General features: G+C 38.6%; 1 protein-coding gene and 1 long non-coding RNA gene across 5 annotated transcripts in view; one reads left to right on the top strand and one right to left on the bottom strand.

The window, feature by feature from the left end:
• Positions 1 to 9491, bottom strand: part of LOC138857538 (uncharacterized) — a 15962-nt gene extending 6471 nt beyond the window's left edge. The window contains exons 1-2 of the long non-coding RNA XR_011396639.1: positions 9127 to 9491; positions 8956 to 9033 (exon numbers count right to left, since the gene is read on the bottom strand). This is a non-coding gene — a long non-coding RNA (uncharacterized lncRNA). The remainder of the gene's footprint in view (positions 1 to 8955; positions 9034 to 9126) is intronic.
• Positions 5385 to 21674, top strand: Atg5 (autophagy protein 5). 4 transcript variants are annotated; one of them, XM_014242225.3, is made up of 7 exons: positions 5385 to 5491; positions 5573 to 5767; positions 5823 to 5922; positions 14434 to 14539; positions 14608 to 14830; positions 20341 to 20446; positions 21065 to 21674. In XM_014242225.3, the coding sequence occupies exons 2-7, from the start codon at positions 5612 to 5614 to the stop codon at positions 21184 to 21186; spliced, it is 813 nt and encodes a 270-aa protein (XP_014097700.1). In that variant the 5' UTR covers positions 5385 to 5491; positions 5573 to 5611; the 3' UTR covers positions 21187 to 21674. The 4 variants fall into 4 exon arrangements, with proteins under 4 accessions (XP_014097700.1, XP_069966436.1, XP_069966437.1 ...); XM_070110335.1 differs by lacking the exon at positions 5385 to 5491 and having other exon boundaries at positions 5498 to 5767; XM_070110336.1 differs by lacking the exons at positions 5385 to 5491; positions 20341 to 20446 and having other exon boundaries at positions 5498 to 5767.

Genomic DNA, 21674 nt, shown 5'->3' with positions numbered 1-21674 from the left:
GGAAACAACAAGAGCAGCGGTGCAGGTAAGGGCGAATCAGGGGCTAAACGTAAGTTCAGCTTCCTAGACGCCCTTTCGCCAGAGGAGCGAGCGCTGTTCGAGGAGCATGCCAGGGATGACGAGGATGACATGCCCTCGTGCAGCGGCTTTCAGCAGGCGACTTCTACTTCGGCCGCTGTGGGAAAAGAAAAGGAGAACCCGACGGAGACTCTCTCGAGCAGTAGCAACTGCTCGGACACAGAGGAGTCGCAACGGGCGATTACTGGTGGGGCTCATAATCGAAGAAGGAAGAGGGGAGGCAGACTACCCGCCCTGCCACCAACGGGATGTCCGGGAGGACAGGACGATCCTAGAAGAAAGGGAATGAGTGGTGCCAGCCTGAAGTGGTATCTGAGGCACCACCAGGAGTGAAGAACTCCGGAGGAAGCCGAGACCCTAGCGCGAAACAGGGTAAGAGGTGACAGCACCTCCCCGGCTTGAGGAAAGAAAAAGGGTGGTAACACCGCGGCCACTAGAAAGCGTGATGGCAGCAATCGAGGCCACTGCCCAGTAAACGCAACTCAGCCCGCGAGCCGAGGTTGCGAAAGGGCAGCTCCCTTGACCACCCAAGCGCCTGAGCGAAAAATCGGACAGCTGGTGGTCCTGAGGCCATTCAAGCCAAAAACGATAACCGAGGGTGATGCAGCAAAGAGAATGCAGGTGGCTGAGGTTGCGACTCAACCCTGCGCAAGTACGTCGAAGCAGGCGGCAACTGCTGAGACAACGACGAAAGTCCCTTCCGAGAAGACGGGCGAGCAAGGGGGGGCGCTACCCTCCACTCAGGAGCTTCTGGAGGGGCTCACAAACCTGGCGGGAGACATCGCGGAGGACGGTGAGCATGAGGACCAATTCCTCATGGAGCCGATCCTGTAATGGGGCCGCGCTTATAGGTTGCCCAGGTGAACCTGCACCACGCGGCGTCGGCCTCGGCGGTTATCGCGAGCAGGTTCAAGATGGATGGACTGGGCATACTACTGATCCAGGAGCCATGGGTCAATAAAGGAGAGGTCAGGGGCCTCAAAACGGAGTCAAATAAGGTAATCTGGGATCTCTCAAGTGAGAGACCTAGAACCTGCATAGTACTTAGGAACGGTATTGACTTCTTCTGTATTTCAGACTTCCTAACTCAGGACCTGATCGGTGTGCAAGCAAGGAACGACGAAGGAGCGGACTTCGTCGTGGCAGCGGCCTATTTTCCGAGGGAGACTCCGACAGCACCCCCAGAGGCAGTCGGCAACCTGGTGGAGTACAGCAGTCGGAATAAGCTGCCCCTCATCATGGGTTGCGACGCAAATGCCCACCACACCGAATGGGGCAGAACGGACTGTAATACACGGGGTGAGTCTCTCATTGAGTTTATAGTCAGTAAGAATTTAAGTATAGCAAACGTGGGGTGCGAACCCACCTTTGTAACTAGGTGCTTGACATCACTCTCAGTAGCGAGGCTGAGACAGGGCTGATCTCACAATGGAGGGTGTCATCGGAACCCTCCATGTCGGATCACCGTATCATGAGATTCGCACTGGGGATGAAGGTCAAACAACTCCCTCCCAAGCGTATCCCTAGAAACACGGACTGGGCCGCTTTTAGGGACTCGCTTTTAACAAATGTTAGCAGTAGGGTGCAGTTGGATAGGAGTGCGTCGGCTTCTGGATTGGAGAGCAGACTGTCTGCCCTAAACCAATCCATTATAGAGGCATATCACAGCAGCTGTCCCCTAAAGACGACCACCAAGAGCCGCAACTGCTCATGGTGGTCTAGCAATCTCTCAGTGCTAAGGAAAGTGGTGCGCAAGCTATTCAATAAGGCTAAGCGCACCGGCAACTAGGAGGATTACAGATGCAGCCTAACTGCTTATAATAAGGAGATTAGGACTGCAAAGCAGAAGAGCTTCAGGAAGTTCTGTGAAAGCGTCTCCTCAACCCCAGAGGCAGCTAGGCTGCATAAGGCTCTGGCTAGGGGTAAGACGGACACAGTACTAGCGATCAAAAAATCCGATGGGACCTGTACGTCCAACGCAGAAGAAAGAGCCACGGCTCTTCTACTCGCGCATTTCCCGGAGACGATTCAAGAAGACCATATCCGACCTATGGTCGAAAGTAGGCCATCACGCTTGGACTGGGTAGTCGCAAAACAGCTCTTCACTGCAGACTCCATCAAGTGGGCTTTGGCCTCCTTTGAAAAATATAAGTCCCCGGGTGCGGATGGTATCCTTCCAGCTTTTCTGCAACAGGGGGAGCAGGTATCCCAGAACCATGGCGCACTGCAAGGGTGATCTTCATACCCAAAGTAGGTAGGAAGGACTACTCATTGGCGAAATCTTTTAGGCCAATCAATCTTACTTCCTTCCTACTTAAAAGTATGGAAAAGATCATAGACCACGAAATACGATCGAAGGTGTTGAAGGCTTCACCGCTTCATGCGAAGCAACATGCCTACAGATCAGGCAGATCAACAAACATTGCTCTGTACCAGCTAACCTCAGAGATCCAGAATTCGTTAGATGGGGGCAAGGTGATGTTATGCGCCTTCCTTGACATTGAAGGTGCCTTTGACAATACGTCTTATGAAAGCGTATCAAGGGCACTGGAGAAAAGGAGTGTGGTTGCACCAGTGCGAAGATGGATTGAAGCCGTACTGCGCACTAGGGTGGCGGAAACCGCAGTAGGTGACACTAAAATTCGTCTGAGCACAACAAGAGGATGTCCACAGGGTGGAGTGCTATCCCCCCTACTTTGGAGCCTAGTTGTGGATGATCTCCTTGAGCGGCTAACTAGCAATGGAATCTGCTGTCAGGGATATGCGGATGACATTGTTATCTTAGCTAGAGGAAAATTCGAAGACACACTCTGCGATATCGTACAGAGGGGATTGGGACTGGCAAAGGGATGGTGTAGCGGGGTTGGTTTAAACATCAACCCCTCCAAAACTACAATAATTCCCTTCACCAGACGGAGGTCACTGCCAGGCCTCAGAAGTATATCCCTTGACGGCAGAGTGGTGGAGATGGCCAACACGGTCAAATATCTGGGCCTCACGCTGGATTCCACTCTACGATGGAATCAGCACGTGGACCAGACCCTAACCAAAGCCACAAAAGCAATCATGGTGTGCAACCGACTTGCTGGAAAATCCTGGGGGTGCTCCCCAAGGACTATCAGGTGGATGTACACCATGATTGTGAGACCGATTATCACGTATGGAGCGGTATCGTGGGTTGCTAAAGCAATGCAGACTTCGGTAGGACTCAAACTGTCGAAGCTGCAAAGACTTGCCTGCATCTGCGCGTCGGAAGCAATGCGAACGTGTCCAACCGCAGCACTGGAAGTCTTGCTGAAACCTTTCACCGCTACATCTGGTAATCAAACAGACAGCCAAATGAACTCTGCTCCAAATGACATCAGAGGGAGCTGGCAAAGATAAGGTTATCTCATCCCAGCACATGAAAGCGCTAAGTGAGGAAATACCACTAGCCCTTCTTCCAAGAGATAGCATTACCAAAGTAGTAAACTTTAACAGGAAGTTTAAAGTTACCCTCGGCAGCAAGTCTGAATGGAATAATTCATCACTGGATCTGCTGCTACGGGAAAGCACTATCAAGTGTTACACCGACGGGTTGAAAACGGAGGAGGGGATTGGTGCAGGGGTCGCTGGGCCAAGCACCAAACTCTCCATTCCCATGGGAAGACTCCCGAGCATCTTCCAAGCCGAGGTCTATGCTATAAGTCGGTGTATAGGGATAAACCTCCAACACAACTATCGCACTAAAAGTATTGCAATACTTAGCGATAGCCAGGCGGCACTAAGAGCGATCTCTGCCTATGAGGTCAGATCTCTTCTAGTGCTGGAGTGTATAGAACGGCTGAACAGCCTATCGGAACACAACCGAGTGCACCTTATTTGGGTGCCTGGCCACAGGGGTATAGCCGGAAACGAACTGGCTGACGAGTTGGCCCGCTCTGCGGCCTCCACACAAATGATAGGACCGGAACCATTCATAGCGGTTGGTCCACATACAATCAAAGAGCTCCTCCGTAGGGAGGAAAGAGCAGACAGGGAGATACATTGGCAAAAACTCCAGGGCATGCACCATGCCAGACTGCTAATGGGGGGTTACGACCTCAAGCGGTTCAATGCCATAATTAATCTCCCAAGGAACAAGTTCCGGCTACTGGTAGCGTTCTACACCGGCCACTGCAGGCTTAAGAAGCACCTCTCCAACATGGGCATAGCTTCTTCTGCAAACTGCCGGTTCTGCGACATAGAGCCGGAAACCCCTGAACATCTGCTGATGAACTGCACAGCAGTCTCCAGACGCAGAATCAAGGCCCTGGGATCCATGTTTCCACACAGGGATTGTATCGCCTCCCTAGCACCCATCAGAATTTTGGAATTTATCAACATGCTGGGCCTAGATGATACGATATGACTTAGGGGAGGGCACAATAGACCATAGGTCGCGGTGCATACCTCGAAATTAATCTATCTATCTATATACGCCTACTCGAGGACGGAGCACCTAAAATTAATATCGAAATGCAAAATACCCACAAGTTTTTTTTATAAGACCCAATCCATTTTCGTTCGACAGTGGCATGATTGTCAAATGTTATAAAAAATGTGGGTTTTGACAGCTCTCTCTCGATTCAAAGATCATTTCATCCTTGATATTGTGACGAACACTAATGATAGAACCAAATCGAACTAACGATAAATTTCACGAAGCAGCTAGACAGCGAATTCGTAGTTGCCAGATTGTTCAAGAGACGAAGTTTTGTTAAAGTTGTACTATATAAGGACTGCCGGATTGTGTAGCAAACAAGTAGTTGGAATTAGAAATAAAGATAAGTGTACAGCCATTAAATCCGTTACAATGTATATATTTTGATTACGTTCACAGCATTACATTTTAAAGCTGCTAAAATCGGATGTTTTCCTATATACGGTTATTACCTATATTAATATTATTACCTTATATTTAACTTCGCTATTAATAGTTCGCCTGTGTTCATGAATGAAAATGTTGTTGTTGTATGATTTTCTATAAATTTGGGCTTCAGAATTTTAGCTCCCACACATACACATAGCCAATTAAGTCTGCGTTCACCCTACACATATTTTTAAGTGAAGTAAAAACACAATGTAAATAGGTAATTCAGTTCAAACTTTTTACTTTCCGCTCACGGATTTGTATTCTACGCTTAAAAATAAAACGATTTAAAAAATATTTCATTTTTGAGGCCTCCTTAGTTGGGGGACCTAAACTATACATTTACCAATAAGATTGTGACGAATTGTGGGTTTTTTCTAAATACACATCCTAATATAATTAATGATGCCAAGCTGAAAATGTTTTAATTTGCTGGTTTTAACACCTTGTAATAATGAGTGAAATTATCATGTTCGATTGTTGGTATCGAAATGTATTTGTCGGTGTAATCATGAAAGAAAGGTACACATTGTATCATCTACAAAAACAAGACAGATTTTAAAATATTAAATTTATTAATTTATTGGTTTATTTTTTGATAAGTAATAATCTAAGAAAGTGTTTGTTTAATTGGCTAAACAAATGGCTCATGACCGAGAGATTTTAAGAATGATCTGGGAGGGTCAAATTGCTATATGCTTTGAAGCTGATTCCGAAGAAATCGTTGGTTTACAACAGCCTGAAAACTTTTACTTGATGGTCTCCCGTTTAAGTTATTTACCACTAGTTACGGATAAGGTATACCATTTTAAATTCCCTAAACATGTTAATGGGTTTAAAATTATTTTTATAGGTTAAAAAATATTTTAGTCGTTATATATCACTTGAACAACAGGACGGAAATGTATGGTTTGATTACAATGGAATCCCTTTAAAATTACACTATCCCATTGGTAAGTTAAATAAACGGGGGAAACTGTAGTATACCGTCCCAGGCTTTCGGGGATAAAATGGGGGAAAAACTTTAGTTTAGCATCCCACGATTTCAGGGTTAAGAGGCGTATGGTTGGATAGAGGATATTCTTCAGATCACGAATATATATAATTATAGTTTTTGAGATATTTGCATTTTAAGTTGAAAATTCCACAAATTTCATTTTACAATTTCTTGATTTATGGTTATCTTTTCTTTTATATTATGTACGGGAAAACTTTAGTATAACGTCCCAGGCTTTCGGGGATAAAATGGATATGGGCGGATAGAGGAGATCCTAAAGATCAAGAATATATATAGATATAGCCGCGGTGTTGGACCGACCAGGGTTATTTTTTTTGAAGCGCGGCCGAAGGCCGCCAACGCAAAAAGAAGTTCTACAAGAAAAAAGTAATATTGTCATAGAGGGTATAACATAATACTTAACATCAATGCTTTGTAATAGTTTATTTCTCTAGGTTTTGGATTCCTGTATTTGGGGAATTATCCGTTTTAATTTCTTTCAGTTCAATTACAAAAGATGTCGATAAGGTAACACTGGTTATTTGAAATTTTGCAACCCTTTTGTTATTGTCAGAATTAATAGAATTTAAGAATAATTTAATTATTGAATTAAACTATTTTTGCATTATACAATGTAAAATAAATGTGTACAAACGAATTAGTGAAGTGTTAGTGGATATAAAAGTGTAAAATATAAGTGCATAACTCATTTGAAATGGAAAAAAGGCGTACTTTAAATAGTCGAAATTTTGAACTTTAAACCCAAATATCTCGAAAACTATAAGTTTCCCGCGGCTATATCTATATATATTCTTGATCTTTAGGATCTCCTTATATATCACCATATCCATTTTATCCCCGAAAGCCTGGGACGTTATACTAAAGTTTTATTGCATCTGATAATTTCACAAATGGATCATGATGCTGATTTACTATATTTTTACGCCATATTTATTCATATATCAAATTTTCAAAATCTTCACTGTTATTATAATTATCTTTAATAAAAATTGAAGTTTATAGAGAGTGATATATTCTCTTTAACATTACTTTTTTTTTGTTAAGATTTCTTATTTGCACTGAAATGAAACAAAACATTTCATAAACAATATCACATTGGTATAAAATATAACCAAATACAAAAAAATATAAATAAATAATAAAAATTAAATATGTACACTAATATAATATTATTTTAAATACTTAAAAGCTATAGTTTAGTATAATATTTACATATATAGGTAAAATGCCAAAATTTGGCAGAACCCAGTTTTGAATATTCTCGTAAAAAAATAGAAAGAAGTCGAAGAAGAAATAGGATACAAGAAACAGTCTCGTAAATATTATATCTATATATTAAATTTGAAGCTATTTTGTCTCAAAAACCTACATATGCTAAACACATAATATTTTTGCCCTAAAATGGGGAGTATTTAGGCTCCTATTGAAAAACTTAAGTGAAGAAAATCGTTACGACCGGAACTATAAATGGATAACATTTCGAAAGACTTGCCTTCTAAGTTCGTCACTCATTTTTTTTTAAATTATTGTTACAAATATGTGCATCTGAAAGTTTCGGTGCACAACGAATAGGATTTTGTGGGGGTAATTAAAAAAAAATACCTCTTTGCACATTTACTTCAAAGTATGGGTCTTCTTCTGAAACACCCAAGACTCTAGCTAAATAGTGAAATTTGGATCCCTGATCTAAAAAAAATGGCATGGATTCAAACCTATATTCTGTAATTGGGTAATGGCATCAAAAATATATTTTTTAGCTACCTCCCCTTTACAGGAACAATGGACAATAAAATATGATAAGGGGTGAGACCACGGCGCTCCACCAATACCTTGGACCATCAGAGTCATTGCACTAATACCTATTCTATTTGTGCGATTTTCATCGCCATAATCCTCAACTCCTACAATTTTGTCAAACTTAGGTAAATATTGCATATAACTCTTAAGTGCCATTTCGTCACACAAAATCGACACGAATTTTCGTTCCTTACTGAAGCCCCGGCTTATTAACTCTAAACACCTAATGCTGCTACTATTACATCCTGGATCACGGGGACATTTCGAAACAAACTCGTCCAGAGTTCTCTCATCCGGAAACCTAAGGATTGGCTTAGGTGTCTATAAGCTAAAGGTGAAAGGAAGTACACACCCAAAGCCAGTGTTTTAAAATAATTGTCGTATCGACTTTAGGATTTCGTTTAAAATGTTTAATATTATTTTGCACAATGGCGCTTATCTGTGGAGAAAAATTACTACAAAAGTGACCTACTTGTATTACATCAAAACCTTCCTCTTTCTCCTTTAACTCATTTTCTAATTTTTTATATTTCCTATATAAATCTTCTAATTGATATTTCAGGTAACTAATTTCCCTTTCCTTTTCTTCTAGCTTATTTTTAACTCAAAATCTTCCTCCACCAATTTCTGTTCCCTAAAGGCCCCTGATATTAAATTTAAATTTGTTTGGATTCCTATACCCCTACAATGCATTCTTCCTGGGCTTCTTATGCCACAGATGCTAATAACATTAAATTATAGGAGATATCAGGCGATTCATTACCTAATTCGATTATGAATGAATACATTTGACAAATGTATAACCAAATCAAATATCTAATTAAAATATAAATAAAATCCTAAGCCTCAAAATTAATTTTATGAAATTTCCGCAAATTTCTACTACTAGTTCTACAATTAAACGGATAAAATAAAAATCTGATTGCAGCAATTAATTTCTACTATTTTAGTAAAACTTTTACAAAAAAAATATAAATTTTTTAAATTATTCCTACACAAGTAATACAATCAATATTTTAATAAAATTAAGTAAATACGTTTAAAAATTTAATAATATCATGCATTAATACAATATTTTCCAGATTAGTGGATACCATAGCCATATAATATTAATAATTTCAAAATCTTAATTTAAACATCTACCATTAACATTTTAAGCTTTTGGACTAACCTGTCTTTATCCTTCTCCCTACAAGGAAAGTTGAAGATATGCTGTCCGCCCTCGCATTTTCTTATTTTCGGCATTTTTCTATAAAATACAAAACATTGAATTAGAATATATCACAAATATCACTATTATGCAATGCAAATAATTTATTATAATGCACTTTTATCATCATACCAATAAGTACCGACTTTTTCACTGATATTCTGTTTCACACTGAATTCTGTCGGTTATTTATAGCGGTATTATATTTGGCATCACGCCTTTTTTGACATCAGCTGCTCGAAATTCCCTAATCTTCATAATCAATGACAGAGAATTACAGAAAAATCAGTAAAATGAGAGAGTCTCGCATCATGTCATCCTTGGCATTGTGTGTGGTAGTCAAAACACCATAGGCATTCTTTCTGCTAGAACGTACATAGTTTCAGAATTTGATTAAATTATTGTGAAGGGAAGGTAAAATTATATTACTTTTATTAATAAATAGTTAAATTTAACGTTTTAATATTGACTAAAACAAAAAATTCGTCGAGGAAAACACTGTACGCTTAAAAAGAGGATTTTAATAAAAAAAGTGAATTTCAGAAGTTAAAACATATGCTGAAATCATGAATCGAAACGCTATATATTATGAACCGAAAGTAGAATCGCGGGGCCGAAAGAGAGGAATGTCACCAAAAATGATAGCACGCTTAATCACACGATTGAAAGCAAAGCCATTAACGCCAAAACAATAGCACCATGCAAAGCGCATACAGTTTTCGAAAATCCACTTCAAATGGCTAGCTGAAAGGTGGCGAAACTTTCTTTGGAATGACGAGAGCAAAGTCGTTTTGTTTGGTGACCGAGGATCCCGAAATTATGTTAGAAGACCGATTAATGCAGAATATAGGCCGAGATATACCACAAAGCACGCAAGCAAATAAAGTACGGCGGCTTCAGTATTATGGTTTGGGCGTGCTTTCTTACTATGTGGTTGGCTCAATTGAATGGATTAAAACAACGATGAATCAGCAAGTATTCGTTGAAAGCTTGCAAAACTTGATGGTGCCGTATGCCCGAGAGGAAATGCCGTTAATTCGGACAACGCAGCAGGATAATGATCCAAAGCATACCAGCAAAAAGGCGCGTAAGTGGTTCAAGGACAAACGGGCAAAATTGGTGGTATCCATAATCGCCAAAACGGAACCCGATTGAAAATCTTTGGGTCCATTCAAAGAGGTGTGTTTAATTGTAAGCTGTTTTTCGGCTGGGGAAAATACTGAGCTAAGGGCTGCTATTGAGCGGAATTGGGATGCGATCCCCTTGAATAAAGATGTCAGAAACTAGTTAACTCCGGCAGCACGATGTTCCGCTGTTATTGACAACAACGGATATGCAACAAAGTATTAGAATAAAGGTTGTTTTATGAAAAATTTAAATACTATAAAATTAATGAATGTATTGTTATACAGTTTCATTATTTTCTTTTATTTAACAAAAATCAAGTGGATGTGCTATTTTTTTGACCGAGTGAGTTTCTTGTAGTTTACAGTTATTTTATCGCAACTTTGCTGTACGCTATTAAATATTGATTCAGTGGTTAATAATCCTGTTTGTTGTACTGAATATATATAAAAATTAACTTCTGGATAGTTAAACAGTTTTCGGGACTTTGTTTGTCAAACATATATTACCGGCGTGGTGCTATTATTTTGACCGCAACTGTACATACATATATACAATTATGTACGTATTATACGTATATAAATTACGATGGCGAAACTAGTTGAATTCCGTGAGATTCTGTCCGTCCGTACAAGCGATAAGTTTAGTAAAAATTGTGATATCTTTGTTAATTGGTGCACGTGTTCCTAAGTATTATAGATTGGCCGAAAAGGACAATCGTCACGCCCGCAAAATGCCTTTAACAGAAAACTTTTAAGTGCTATAACTCAACAACAAAATACGAAAAAAAAACTATTACTTACTGATTCAAAGAGGATTAGATACTCGAAATAACGGATCTGGCCGGATAAAATCCGGGTCAATTCCGGTATCATAGAATCGGCTGTTGTGGAAATCATATGGTCGCCTAGATGCAGCAGGACGTAGACGGAGAAGATACAGACATGTCAGAACACCATACTACAGACTAAAACAGACTGTCTCGTGATGTCTTCCATCGATCATCTTCATTGTAAAAGAGCATAATACATAATTTTCGTAGAAACCTGTAGTCACCTGCTTGAAGCGGAACCATCTTCTAGGAACATCAAGAGAACATTCCTCCAACATGTCGACAAACTTGAACAATGTACCGACCAAATTTCGGACGGACCGATTTCCGACGGGTACTGAACGCCATTCACAGTGAGATAGTCACATCTTCATCGACTCTCTCCCACTGAATGGCGTACTTGGAGTCCAAACACTACCCATAGCAGAACACGAGCACGAGTTTGCGCGTGAAGCAAGAGTGACCATAGCGCAACTTCGTTCTAGGTATTGTAGCAGGTTAAACTCCTACTTAACCAGAATAGGCCCAGACATACAAAACCCATGTCTTGCATGCAGTCCTCCCATGACACTGATCGCCTCTCTGCATGCCTAATAAAACCAACTTAACTCCCCTCTCCCTATAGACCGAACCCGTCATAACCTCTCGTTTCCTGAGCCTACCGTTAAATGGCTTCGATGACAGTTAACTTATTGCCTACCCCCCAAGCGGGGTCTGGATAATTATTGCGACAACAACGCAAAGCTGTAATTTGGTCAAAAAGAGAGCAGTGAAGGTGGACATCTGTGGCTGTAAATTTTTAAATGGTGGGCATGGTCCTCTCCCTAATAGTTTGAATGTACATATCTCACAAACAAAAAAACGATATCAATTAAACTTGTTGAGGACGAATCTCACTATCCTCAAATGTTGTGAAATCGGATGATAATCATGTTCACTCCACATATAACGGTTATGTTGTAAACTATTGAAAGGTGGGATAACAGACTAAATAAATACATTAGAAGGATTAAATTTCACAAGATGCCGCACAAGAGCTACAAAGAATCGACGAGGATTGGACAATGGGCGTGGCACTGCCCACATCTAGGTGAAACCTCATATCTCAGAAATTTCAAACATATATGGTACATACCATTTTCCCAACATTCTGTTGCTGCATTGTGAAAATGGGCGAAATCGAACTACAACCATGCCTACTTCTCATATATTCCAATTTTGAATTCCATATGATTTTTTTTACGTTTTTTCGGAGCTACTTTTAGGTTGCTAAAAAACTCCTCCGGGGAACCGTCGGTCACCCTGGGGCCACTTTCGCATTTATTTTTAGGTTAGGTAGTAGGGCTGATCCTGACACCAAATGTGACGCAGGATCTTAATTGGACAGCTGTGGTCTTCTGTGATTCCCAAAAATTACTATATATGCATCACCAAACCCTTATAGATCGACGAAGTGCTTTGACCCTACCACAAATTAGATAAGGGGGCTAATATCAATCCAAGCAACTTTGCCAGGTTTGTCGACAGTGTGTCTATCGAGATGCTTCAACCTCAGTGTGGCAAAAGCTGTATAGTTGTGAAGCAAGTGTCTTAAGTGTTGCCACCATGCGTTTTTTCCCATACAGCTTTGGAAATTTGCATCCGACAAGATATGTAACCTGTCCGACGGCCTGTTGGATAGTATCTAATCAGAAGACCTATGCTGGCGAGATACACCTTGTAAAGAGCAAGTAATTTATATGACCGCTTGTTTTCCCCTTAGAGCCCGAAGGATTTCGTTGCCGAATGTCAAGCTCATGCGAGGTCCGTGGATCTAACGTTATAGAGCAAGAGAACAGCAGAGTACCGACTCGTTGCCCCTCTGATGAAATAGGAGTAAGGGAACCCTTTCTAGCAAGCTAATCAGCTTTGCAGTTTCCAGCGATTTCGCTATGACCCGGAGCCCAAACAAGTCGAATATCAAAGTAGCTTGATGCTATTGATAAAGATGTTAAAAACTTTTGACAAGTCTTGTGAACACTTTCATCGAGCTCAAGATAGGTATTGCAGCTCTGAGAGATCACATCTCTTTCCAATTTCCCTCCACGAAAGCTTTCTGTCTAGGATAAGCCCCAAGTATTTACTTCATCCTGTATACAGATACAGCCTCCCAATAAGGGGAGAGAAATATCTGGATTCCTATAACTCGTAGTAAATAAAAAATAGCACAATTTTATGTAGGTTCATGGCCCATTTCTATCTGCCCACTTGGTTACTACTTCAGGAACCCTTAGTAGTTAGACGGTGTTTAGAAAGATTACTAAATCGTCCCCGTAGGCTATCACTCGACAGCCTCGTTTCTGCAATAGTTCACCATCAGATCCAGAGTTGTTGTAACGGTTATCTATTCCCCGCTTGGGTGGTAAGGTTGAAATTGGTTGTCGTCGTATTCATTTAACGGTAGGCCCAGGAAACTTGCTGTTTCGACGGTTTCGAGCTATAGCGAGAAGGGTGTTTATTAGTGGGATTCGTTGTGCATGTTAAGATGTGGGTTATACGGGGACTCAGGACATATATATAGTCGGTCGGTGTCGACGCTGGATAAGTAGGAAAGTGATTTTTAGTGAGGAAGGAATTCTTTGCCATAACACGGTTTGACTTCAGCTTCTTTGCTGCCGTTATCTGCTTCCTTCCAAACCCTCGGATAGTTCCCAAAACCCTCATAAACCTAGCAGATGCTCCTCTGCTGGTGTTGATGGTTTCGCGATCCCCATCATCGCTGCCTCTTTTACCAGTCGGCTGCTTTCTGCCGACTCCTACAGGCTTACCATCGCCCCTAATGGGAGTAGTCGCGTGTTTCAAGGTGTATTATTCTAAGTAATTTTCGTCGTTTTCTAAGTAATTTTTCACGTTCTCCCAGTTTTACTCGTTTTGGAGCATGGCAGTTATAATATCAGCCTTTAGGAAAGCAACCAATGTGTGCAGCTTATTTCGCTCTGTTTGCCAGCGTATGCATTCAGAGTCATCGTCGATCACATCGTTCTATATAGGAGACCGCTCTTCGTTTTCCGCCATTTTATATAGATATTTCCTAAAATATCCACGCGCAGATAATATATTTGTAGCCATGCTTCCTACTGAACCACTCCACTATATTTTTGATTAGCCTAGGTGCCCGTATACCATGACGTCCCTGCTCCCAACGAGTTTGCCATTGTTTCAAGGTTTCGTTCTTTATTTCCTCTTTTGTGGTGGTAACATTTGTTTTTTGTTTTTTCAACGTTCAAATACCCTTGAAGCAGCTGTGCGATACACTTTTCCTGGACTTACGTAGGTTATTTTTCCTTAATGAGTGCATTGACATGCGTCATTCTATATTCTCCCTGAAAGGAGGTTTAGTGGAAGTCTATTTAAAACAAAGTTGATAATTTGCGTGATATATCTAAAATATATATAATAAATATGTAGCATACGAAGTAATATTGACTCTTGTTTTAATAAAGGGGTTTTATACGATCAATTATATCCTGAAGAAGATAGTGTACCGTGGTATCTGACAATACATTTTTCAAAATTCCCAGAAGACGTCTTGGTGAGGATTTCAACAAGGTTTGATTTTTTTGATTATTCTAAAATAAAGTTTGTATATATAATATGTAATATGTAATTATTTGCAGAGACCTCTTGGAATCACATTTTATGTCATGTCTAAAGGAAGCTGATGTTCTTAAGCATAGAGGACAAATAATATCTTCGATGCAAAAGAAGGATCACAACCAACTCTGGCAAGGATTAAGCAATGATAAATTTGATCAGTTTTGGGCGATTAATAGGCGTTTGATGGAGGCAAATGGAGATCAAGAAACATTTAAATACATTCCAGTTCGATTTTATGCTGATGTGAGTATATATCATTTACAATTTCTTATGCTAATAATGTAATTTTTATACTCTCGCAACATGTTGCACAGAGTACATCAGTAAAGGACTCTGATTGGATTTTCGTCTTTTCGAACATATGCAAAGCCAATATTCGAATCAGCGAAGCTTTACTAATTTGACAAAACTTGAAAATGAATAAATTTGGAAACTTTTGTTAAATTTAAAATACTGTCTAAAGTCTATTAAAGTTTACAATGAGTTCCGATATGTTAGCTTTTATTTTATTAGAAGAAAAAAGTAACGAAAAACTTAAAATGAAGATATTAGGGGACACAGTAATCCACTTGAAGCACCTGGGGAATCGCATGTGAAATTTGGCTTGCATTTACTTTTATGCTTGTATATTTGCTTACTTTTGAAATTTATATCACAGTATTGACTGAATAAAGCCGCATTTGGGTGTTAAATTTCGTTTATTACGTTTTGTAAGCCCTCTTAAAATATTTGAATTTTTTCCACAAATTCAATAATTTTGACATTTTGTCTTCTATTCTTATGTTTTCCGCTATAAAAATAAAGATAAATTAAATCGTAACATTAATATAAATTAATTTCTTAGCTCACATTTCAAATCTGTCAGAATCCTCTTGCTTTGTTTCTGATAACAAAACTGATAAAACTGATTTCCGTGACACTCAAAACCGACGCAATTTCTGTTTCGAATGTCAAACCAATAATATCTGAATTCATAATACCTACATTTTTATAATCGGTTTCAATTCTGGTTCCGACAACGACAAGATTTTACAACACCCATGATAATGAATTTCTGTCCATTGGTTGACTTTTCCTTCATATACTCAATATATAAAGTTTCTTCGGATGGAGCATATTTTAATAAAATTAAGCGAGAATTTTTCGATAAGCATTATGTAATTCAGTAGTCAAAATTATGGCTATTGGTGTATATTTTCCCACGATAGTCGGTTCTCCGTAACCGGAAGGGATCCGGATTTTATGCGGACAGCATTCTTAAATCTTTTTCGGGAATGTTTTTTGACGCTGCTACAAGAGTATTTGGTATTTTATTAATTTTTACTAAAGATCCTTACTCCTTTATTTTCATTACAACATCTTCATCTCCACCTCGGATTATTCTAATATTAAAATCAATCTAAATAACACAGACTATATTCATCAAATGAGTGCTGCTAGTTTTTTCTACCGATTGCCGTAATGATAATTCAAATATTCTCGCTTAATTTGGTTGGGTCATTTGCTATTGAGTTCTATGCGACATAAACCAACCCAGAGAAAGAATTTCATTATCCCGAATATAAGGGAAATGCCAATCAGTGAATAGGAAATAATTATATAATCTATAATTCATATTTAACGCTAAACCATATAGCTGTTAAGAAATCATGTTCACCTAATTTCATAATACTCAAAATGTCACACATATTGACGAATGTAAATGTTAAGTCAACCGGAAAGTCGAAAATCATTATACTAAATTATGCTATACCTATAACAGGTTTGCATGCAATTTTATTGAGATTATTCAAAATTTGACCAACATATTCACAGAAAGACCAGTAGATTAATGATAACATAGTATAACCAAATTTTACACGTTTTGATTAGCAGACTTCAATAAAACTCGAAATAAAGTATATTTAAGATATAAGGTTGTCATATATCTCCCTTCCGCTTTTTTGTCTTTTGAATTTCGCGGCTATGTACAAAGCGCTACAGAGCTCGTATCTGGCAACACTTTACATAATTTGAAAGGTCTTGACATAACCTACAAAACAACGCTATGCATGATTAGTTTGGATATTGCGTTCAACAGTTATAGACGTGTAAACATGGAGTTCACTAATGCCGAAATTCGCGCTATTTTAAAGTTTTCCTTCGTTAAAGGCAAATCCGCTAGAGAACGTTCCGTGAGATTAATGGTGTTTTGGGGGATGGTACTCTATCACTTCGAACCGCGGAGGAATGGTTTCGACGATTCAGAGTCGGTGAAAACGACACCATGGATAAGCCAGCCGGCGGAAGACCTGTGACGACAAATACCGATCAAATCATGGAATACATCGAGTTAGACCGGCATATGGCATCTCGTGACATCGCCCAGGAGATGGGAGTTAGTCACCAAACCATTTTGAACCATCTGCAGAAGGCTGGATACAAAAAAAAGTTTGATGTTTGGGTGCCGCATAATTTGACGCAAAAGAACCTTCTGGACCGAATCAACGCCTGCGATATGCTGCTGAAACGGAACGAACTCGTCCCATTCTTGAAGCGGATGGTGACTGGCGACGAAAAATGGATCACATACGACAATATCAAGCGAAAACGATCGTGGTCGAAGGCCGGTGAATCGTCCCAAACAGTGGCCAAGCCGGCTGCTCCCATATGGCCAGACGCTTAATTCTACCATCTACTGCGAACAACTGGATCGCTTGAAGCAGGCGATCGACCAGAATTGGCCAACAGGAAGGGTGTAGTGTTCCACCAGGACAACACCAGACCACACACTTCGTTGATGACTCGTCAGAAGCTACGGGAGCTCGGATGGGAGGTTTTATCGCATCCACCATAAAGCCCGGACGTAGCGCCAAGTGATTACCACCTGTTCCTGTCCATGGCGAATGCCCTTGGTGGTGTGAAGTTGAACTCAAAAGAGGCTTGTGAAAAGTGGCTGTCCGAATTCTTCGCAAATAAGGAGGGGGGCTTCTACGAGGAAGGTATTATGAAGTTGCCGTCTAGATGGAAACAGATCGTCGAACAAAACGGTGCATATTTTAGCTTTTTTGCTAAATCCGATCACTGTAACACTTTTTATAAAGCATTGAATGAAGAGCAAAAAAGCGGAAGGGAGATATATGACAACCTTATATTATATATTTCTTAAGTTTTATTTTGAGCAAAATCAACTACTACAAGGTACAATTCAAAAGTTCCAGGACTTTTTAAACAACGCGGCTTCTAGTGGCGCCATCTGTCTGAAATTGTTATCCCTTAATTGTGTATTCTTCAGTGTTGTATAAAATTTATATAACAACTGAGATATCGCGCTACATGTGACATTACATTTGCAGTGTCGGTCGGAAAATGAAGATCATCAAAACTTTTACCAAAACTCATCAAATGATGAAACAAGTTTATGGCGATGATTGTCTATCCCGTAGCCGTATTCACGAGTGGTTTAAACGTTTTCAAAGTGGTCGTGAGGACATAAATGAGAAATAAGTTGAAACCCAAAAAATCGCGCCTGGAGAAATCAAAAGTGAAGATAATGCTGATTTGTTTTTATGATTCCAAGGGTATTGTCCACAAAGAATTTGTTCCACTCGGCCAAAACGTTAATGCGGTATTCTACCTTGGATCTTTGAAGCGTTTGGTAGCACGTATTCGTCGCATTCAGCCCGAATATCGCGAAGATGGAAGTTGGCGTTTGTTGCACGATAATGCGCCGTCTCATCGATCGACGCATGTGGCCGCTTATTTGACCAAAAATCAAATTTTTATTTTTAAACCACTCCCCGTTTTCACCTGATATGGCACCGTGCGACTTCTACCCTTTCGGAAAACTACATTTGGCCATGAAAGGAAACCGCTATGCTGACGTTGATGCCATCTAAAAGCGACTAATAAATTTAAAAAAAAATAATAATAATATTCATTTTTTTAATAAAAGTCCTGAAACTTTTGAATTGCACCTTGTATAAAGAACACAATCAAGGTTATCATGGCTTTATTGCGATTTTGCCCTCTTCAACTATCGCAGTATAAACTTAAATTTGCCAGTTGTTCTTTCGTCCGAAATAAAAAGATAAATAGCTGTGCATATTTCAATTTATCAACGTTGGCGTACTTTTTCCCCCATAGGAAACAAAAGACTTTTCTTGTTCCATTTTCGTAAACTCCTGAATTATAATATGCAATCTTCTTAGAATAAAATACGTTATATTCACTTTATTCATATATCTTACTTCCAATAACTGGATCATTTCATGACGCTTACGTTATTTGCGCGGGCGCGAAAAAGCTTGTCTGTTGCTTGCTTTGTAATTGTTAAGCCGATATCTCAGTTTTAATACTGAATTGCCTTTTTAAATGTTTGGTGTAGATGCGTTTTTCAACAAAATGGCGTTTACGTTCTTTTTGCGAGAGTAGCTTAAAATCTTTTAAATTGACCAATATATGTGGTATTAAGCTAACAGAAAATATAAAAATCCTTATATTAAGTATATGGGGGTGTATAGGCGAAAGATTTACCCTATTTAATTCATTTTGGGCACCACGACACAGTATTATAACGAAAACGATGCTTTCTAAACATCATTAACGTATTGAAGTGATTGTATCTCTTTGCAGCACTTTTGCCAGGAAAATATTTCCCCTGCGTTTTACTAAAATATCTTATTAACCAATATTTCCGATATAAAGTTAGCCGTAGATCCGCATTCGGTATATGGTCCCATTTTCATGTGAGAGGTTTCACACCTTAAATACACTAGGTGCGGTTATTATAAAATTTAATGCTTTTTACATTTTTTAGTGAGTTCACAGACTTTTAGAAGGTTTCCAACATTTGACCTATTTTCACGTTGTATGATCAAGTTTAAAGAGGCTTGATTCCAGCAAATTGTTGCTCTTCTCATTGAAATTTTTTCTATGAAGATTGAGTTAATAGCGCAATTTATAGCTTAATTATGGCACGTTATATTTTTTCAAATAACAGCAACTTTTTGAGCGTGGAGTGGTCAGTTAAAAATTTTACTTAAGTTATCGGGGTAAACTTAAGAATAGAACCCGGCTAAGGATTATATATGTATATAATAAAGCTGCATCCCCAGACGTTTAGTATTTAACACATTAGTAGTTAAAGTTCATAAATTTAACGATTTTAAGTATGTAATTCCTCAATTTAAAATGAAGTTTACACTTACACATATACTAGTATTTTACTAAATTGGTTCAGTATATTTATTTAATAATAATTATAAAAAAAATAAACTAATTCAGCATTTCACTTTTTATTCAACTCGATTTATGCACACAACAACAAAAGGGTTGCATTATCTGCAAAGTTTTAAAGACAAATGCAGGAAACATACACCTACTTAAGATAAAAAGAATTTTCCAATTCAGTAAAAGACAACTGTTTTATGGATTATAAGTATATTTTATTATATATTTATATTATATATTGTTTTAAAAATATCTCAGGGCGGCCCAACACCGGGCGTCCTCACATCCTTCGCTTAGAACTCTTTGTTATATAATATTATATATAACTTTATATTTATCTTACATACTATAGTCGGTGCAACATATTGTCAGAGTACAATAAAATAATTCAAAATAATTTGCTATTCTTTTCCGATGTTCTTTTTTAATTACTGACAATTTCAACATTTGATAGTGATAGAACTAAAAAGTACACTTACTTATCTGAATAAATGATTATGGAGATAATATTAAATATTATTTCTTCATATTCACATTTATAGGAAGATATCTACACTCAAAAGTTGATAACACCCATAAACAAAAATGGGAAAAAGAAAACTGTTGGTGAAATGATGATTGAGATGTCGACACCACTCAGAAAAGTTGGTAAGTTTAAATGGCCGACTTGTCTTTATATTTATACCCTGAACAGGTAATATTAAGTTTGTAACACACTGAAGGAAACTTCGAAGACCCTTTAAGTATATATATAATATAAATCATCACTGCCGAGTTGGGCTATGTCTGTATGTATACACGCGAAATATCAGTATTTAAAATATCGATCTGAAACTTTGCACACTTGTCGGACCACTATAGCCATACAAACTGACCGGTCATAACCAAGCTCTTGTATGTCGTTCCCTCGACAGTCGGGTTTAAGTAACCGGAACGGACCTTGATTTTTATTCGGCCAAGGACTGCCAACTCGGCACTATTCCTCGAAATTACTTCAGGAATGTTTTCTGCCGCTACTACAACAAACACAAGTTCTTGTATGGAAAACTTTTTTTAATAATAAGATATATGTATTCACGAAATTTGGCATAGATTATTATCAAAGACAGCGCTACAATTTTGTTCAGATCGGACCACTGAAGACTGGAGATTGACCGATCAAGATCTTTTTATACTCTTTTATGCTTGTGAAATATATTTTACTTCTGTGCAGCCGAAGTTAACATTTATTTTTGTTTTTATAATATTTTTCTTCCTTTCTTTTAGTTGAGGTTCGGACTCAAGGCATCAGCATACACGATGGAGCAAACTTACAATGGTTATCCGAACATTTAAGTTACCCGGATAATTTCCTACACTTATTTTTAGTTTATGAATCTAATATCTAATTGTTAATTATAATTTAAGGTATAGATCAAACAGACATTAAGGTTAGAACATAAAAGTTCAGAAGTTTTCGCGTTTGCCGCAAAAGAAAATAAGGGGTGTTGTGGAATCAAAGACAGATTTGCGTAGTTGTCAGAATTGCAAACCAATTCTGATTTTGAATGGTGTCACAGAATCTGATTGGATTTGCGTCTTTTTGCATATACAAAACCAATATTCGAATCAGCTGTTTACTAATGTGACAAAATTTGCAAATGAATAAATTAGGAAGCGTTTTATAAATTTGAAATGCTGAATGAAGTCTACTAAAGTTTACAATGAGTTCCGCTATTTTAGCTTTTATTTTATTTGAAGAAAAAAAGCAATGAAAAAAATAAAAGGAATATATTAAAAGATCACAGTAATCCACTGGATGCACCAGTGGAGTCGCATGTGAAACTTGGCTTGCATTTACTTGTATGTTTGTATACATGCTTATTTTTCAGATTTA

Source organism: Bactrocera oleae, chromosome 5 (genome assembly GCF_042242935.1).
Source record: "Bactrocera oleae isolate idBacOlea1 chromosome 5, idBacOlea1, whole genome shotgun sequence".
Classification (NCBI taxonomy): Eukaryota; Metazoa; Arthropoda; class Insecta; order Diptera; family Tephritidae; genus Bactrocera; species Bactrocera oleae.
Note: the sequence above shows the minus strand (reverse complement) of the source record. Positions and strands in the feature narration are given on the sequence as shown.

Excerpts from the sequence above, each read along its gene's own strand:
- Atg5 (XM_014242225.3), top strand. The coding sequence starts at position 5,612 with ATGGCTCATGACCGAGAGATTTTAAGAATGATCTGGGAGGGTCAAATT. Across the intron at positions 5,923-14,433 it reads AAAATTACACTATCCCATTG|GGGTTTTATACGATCAATTA; the intron begins GTAAGTTAAATA and ends GTTTTAATAAAG. Across the intron at positions 14,540-14,607 it reads TTGGTGAGGATTTCAACAAG|AGACCTCTTGGAATCACATT; the intron begins GTTTGATTTTTT and ends AATTATTTGCAG.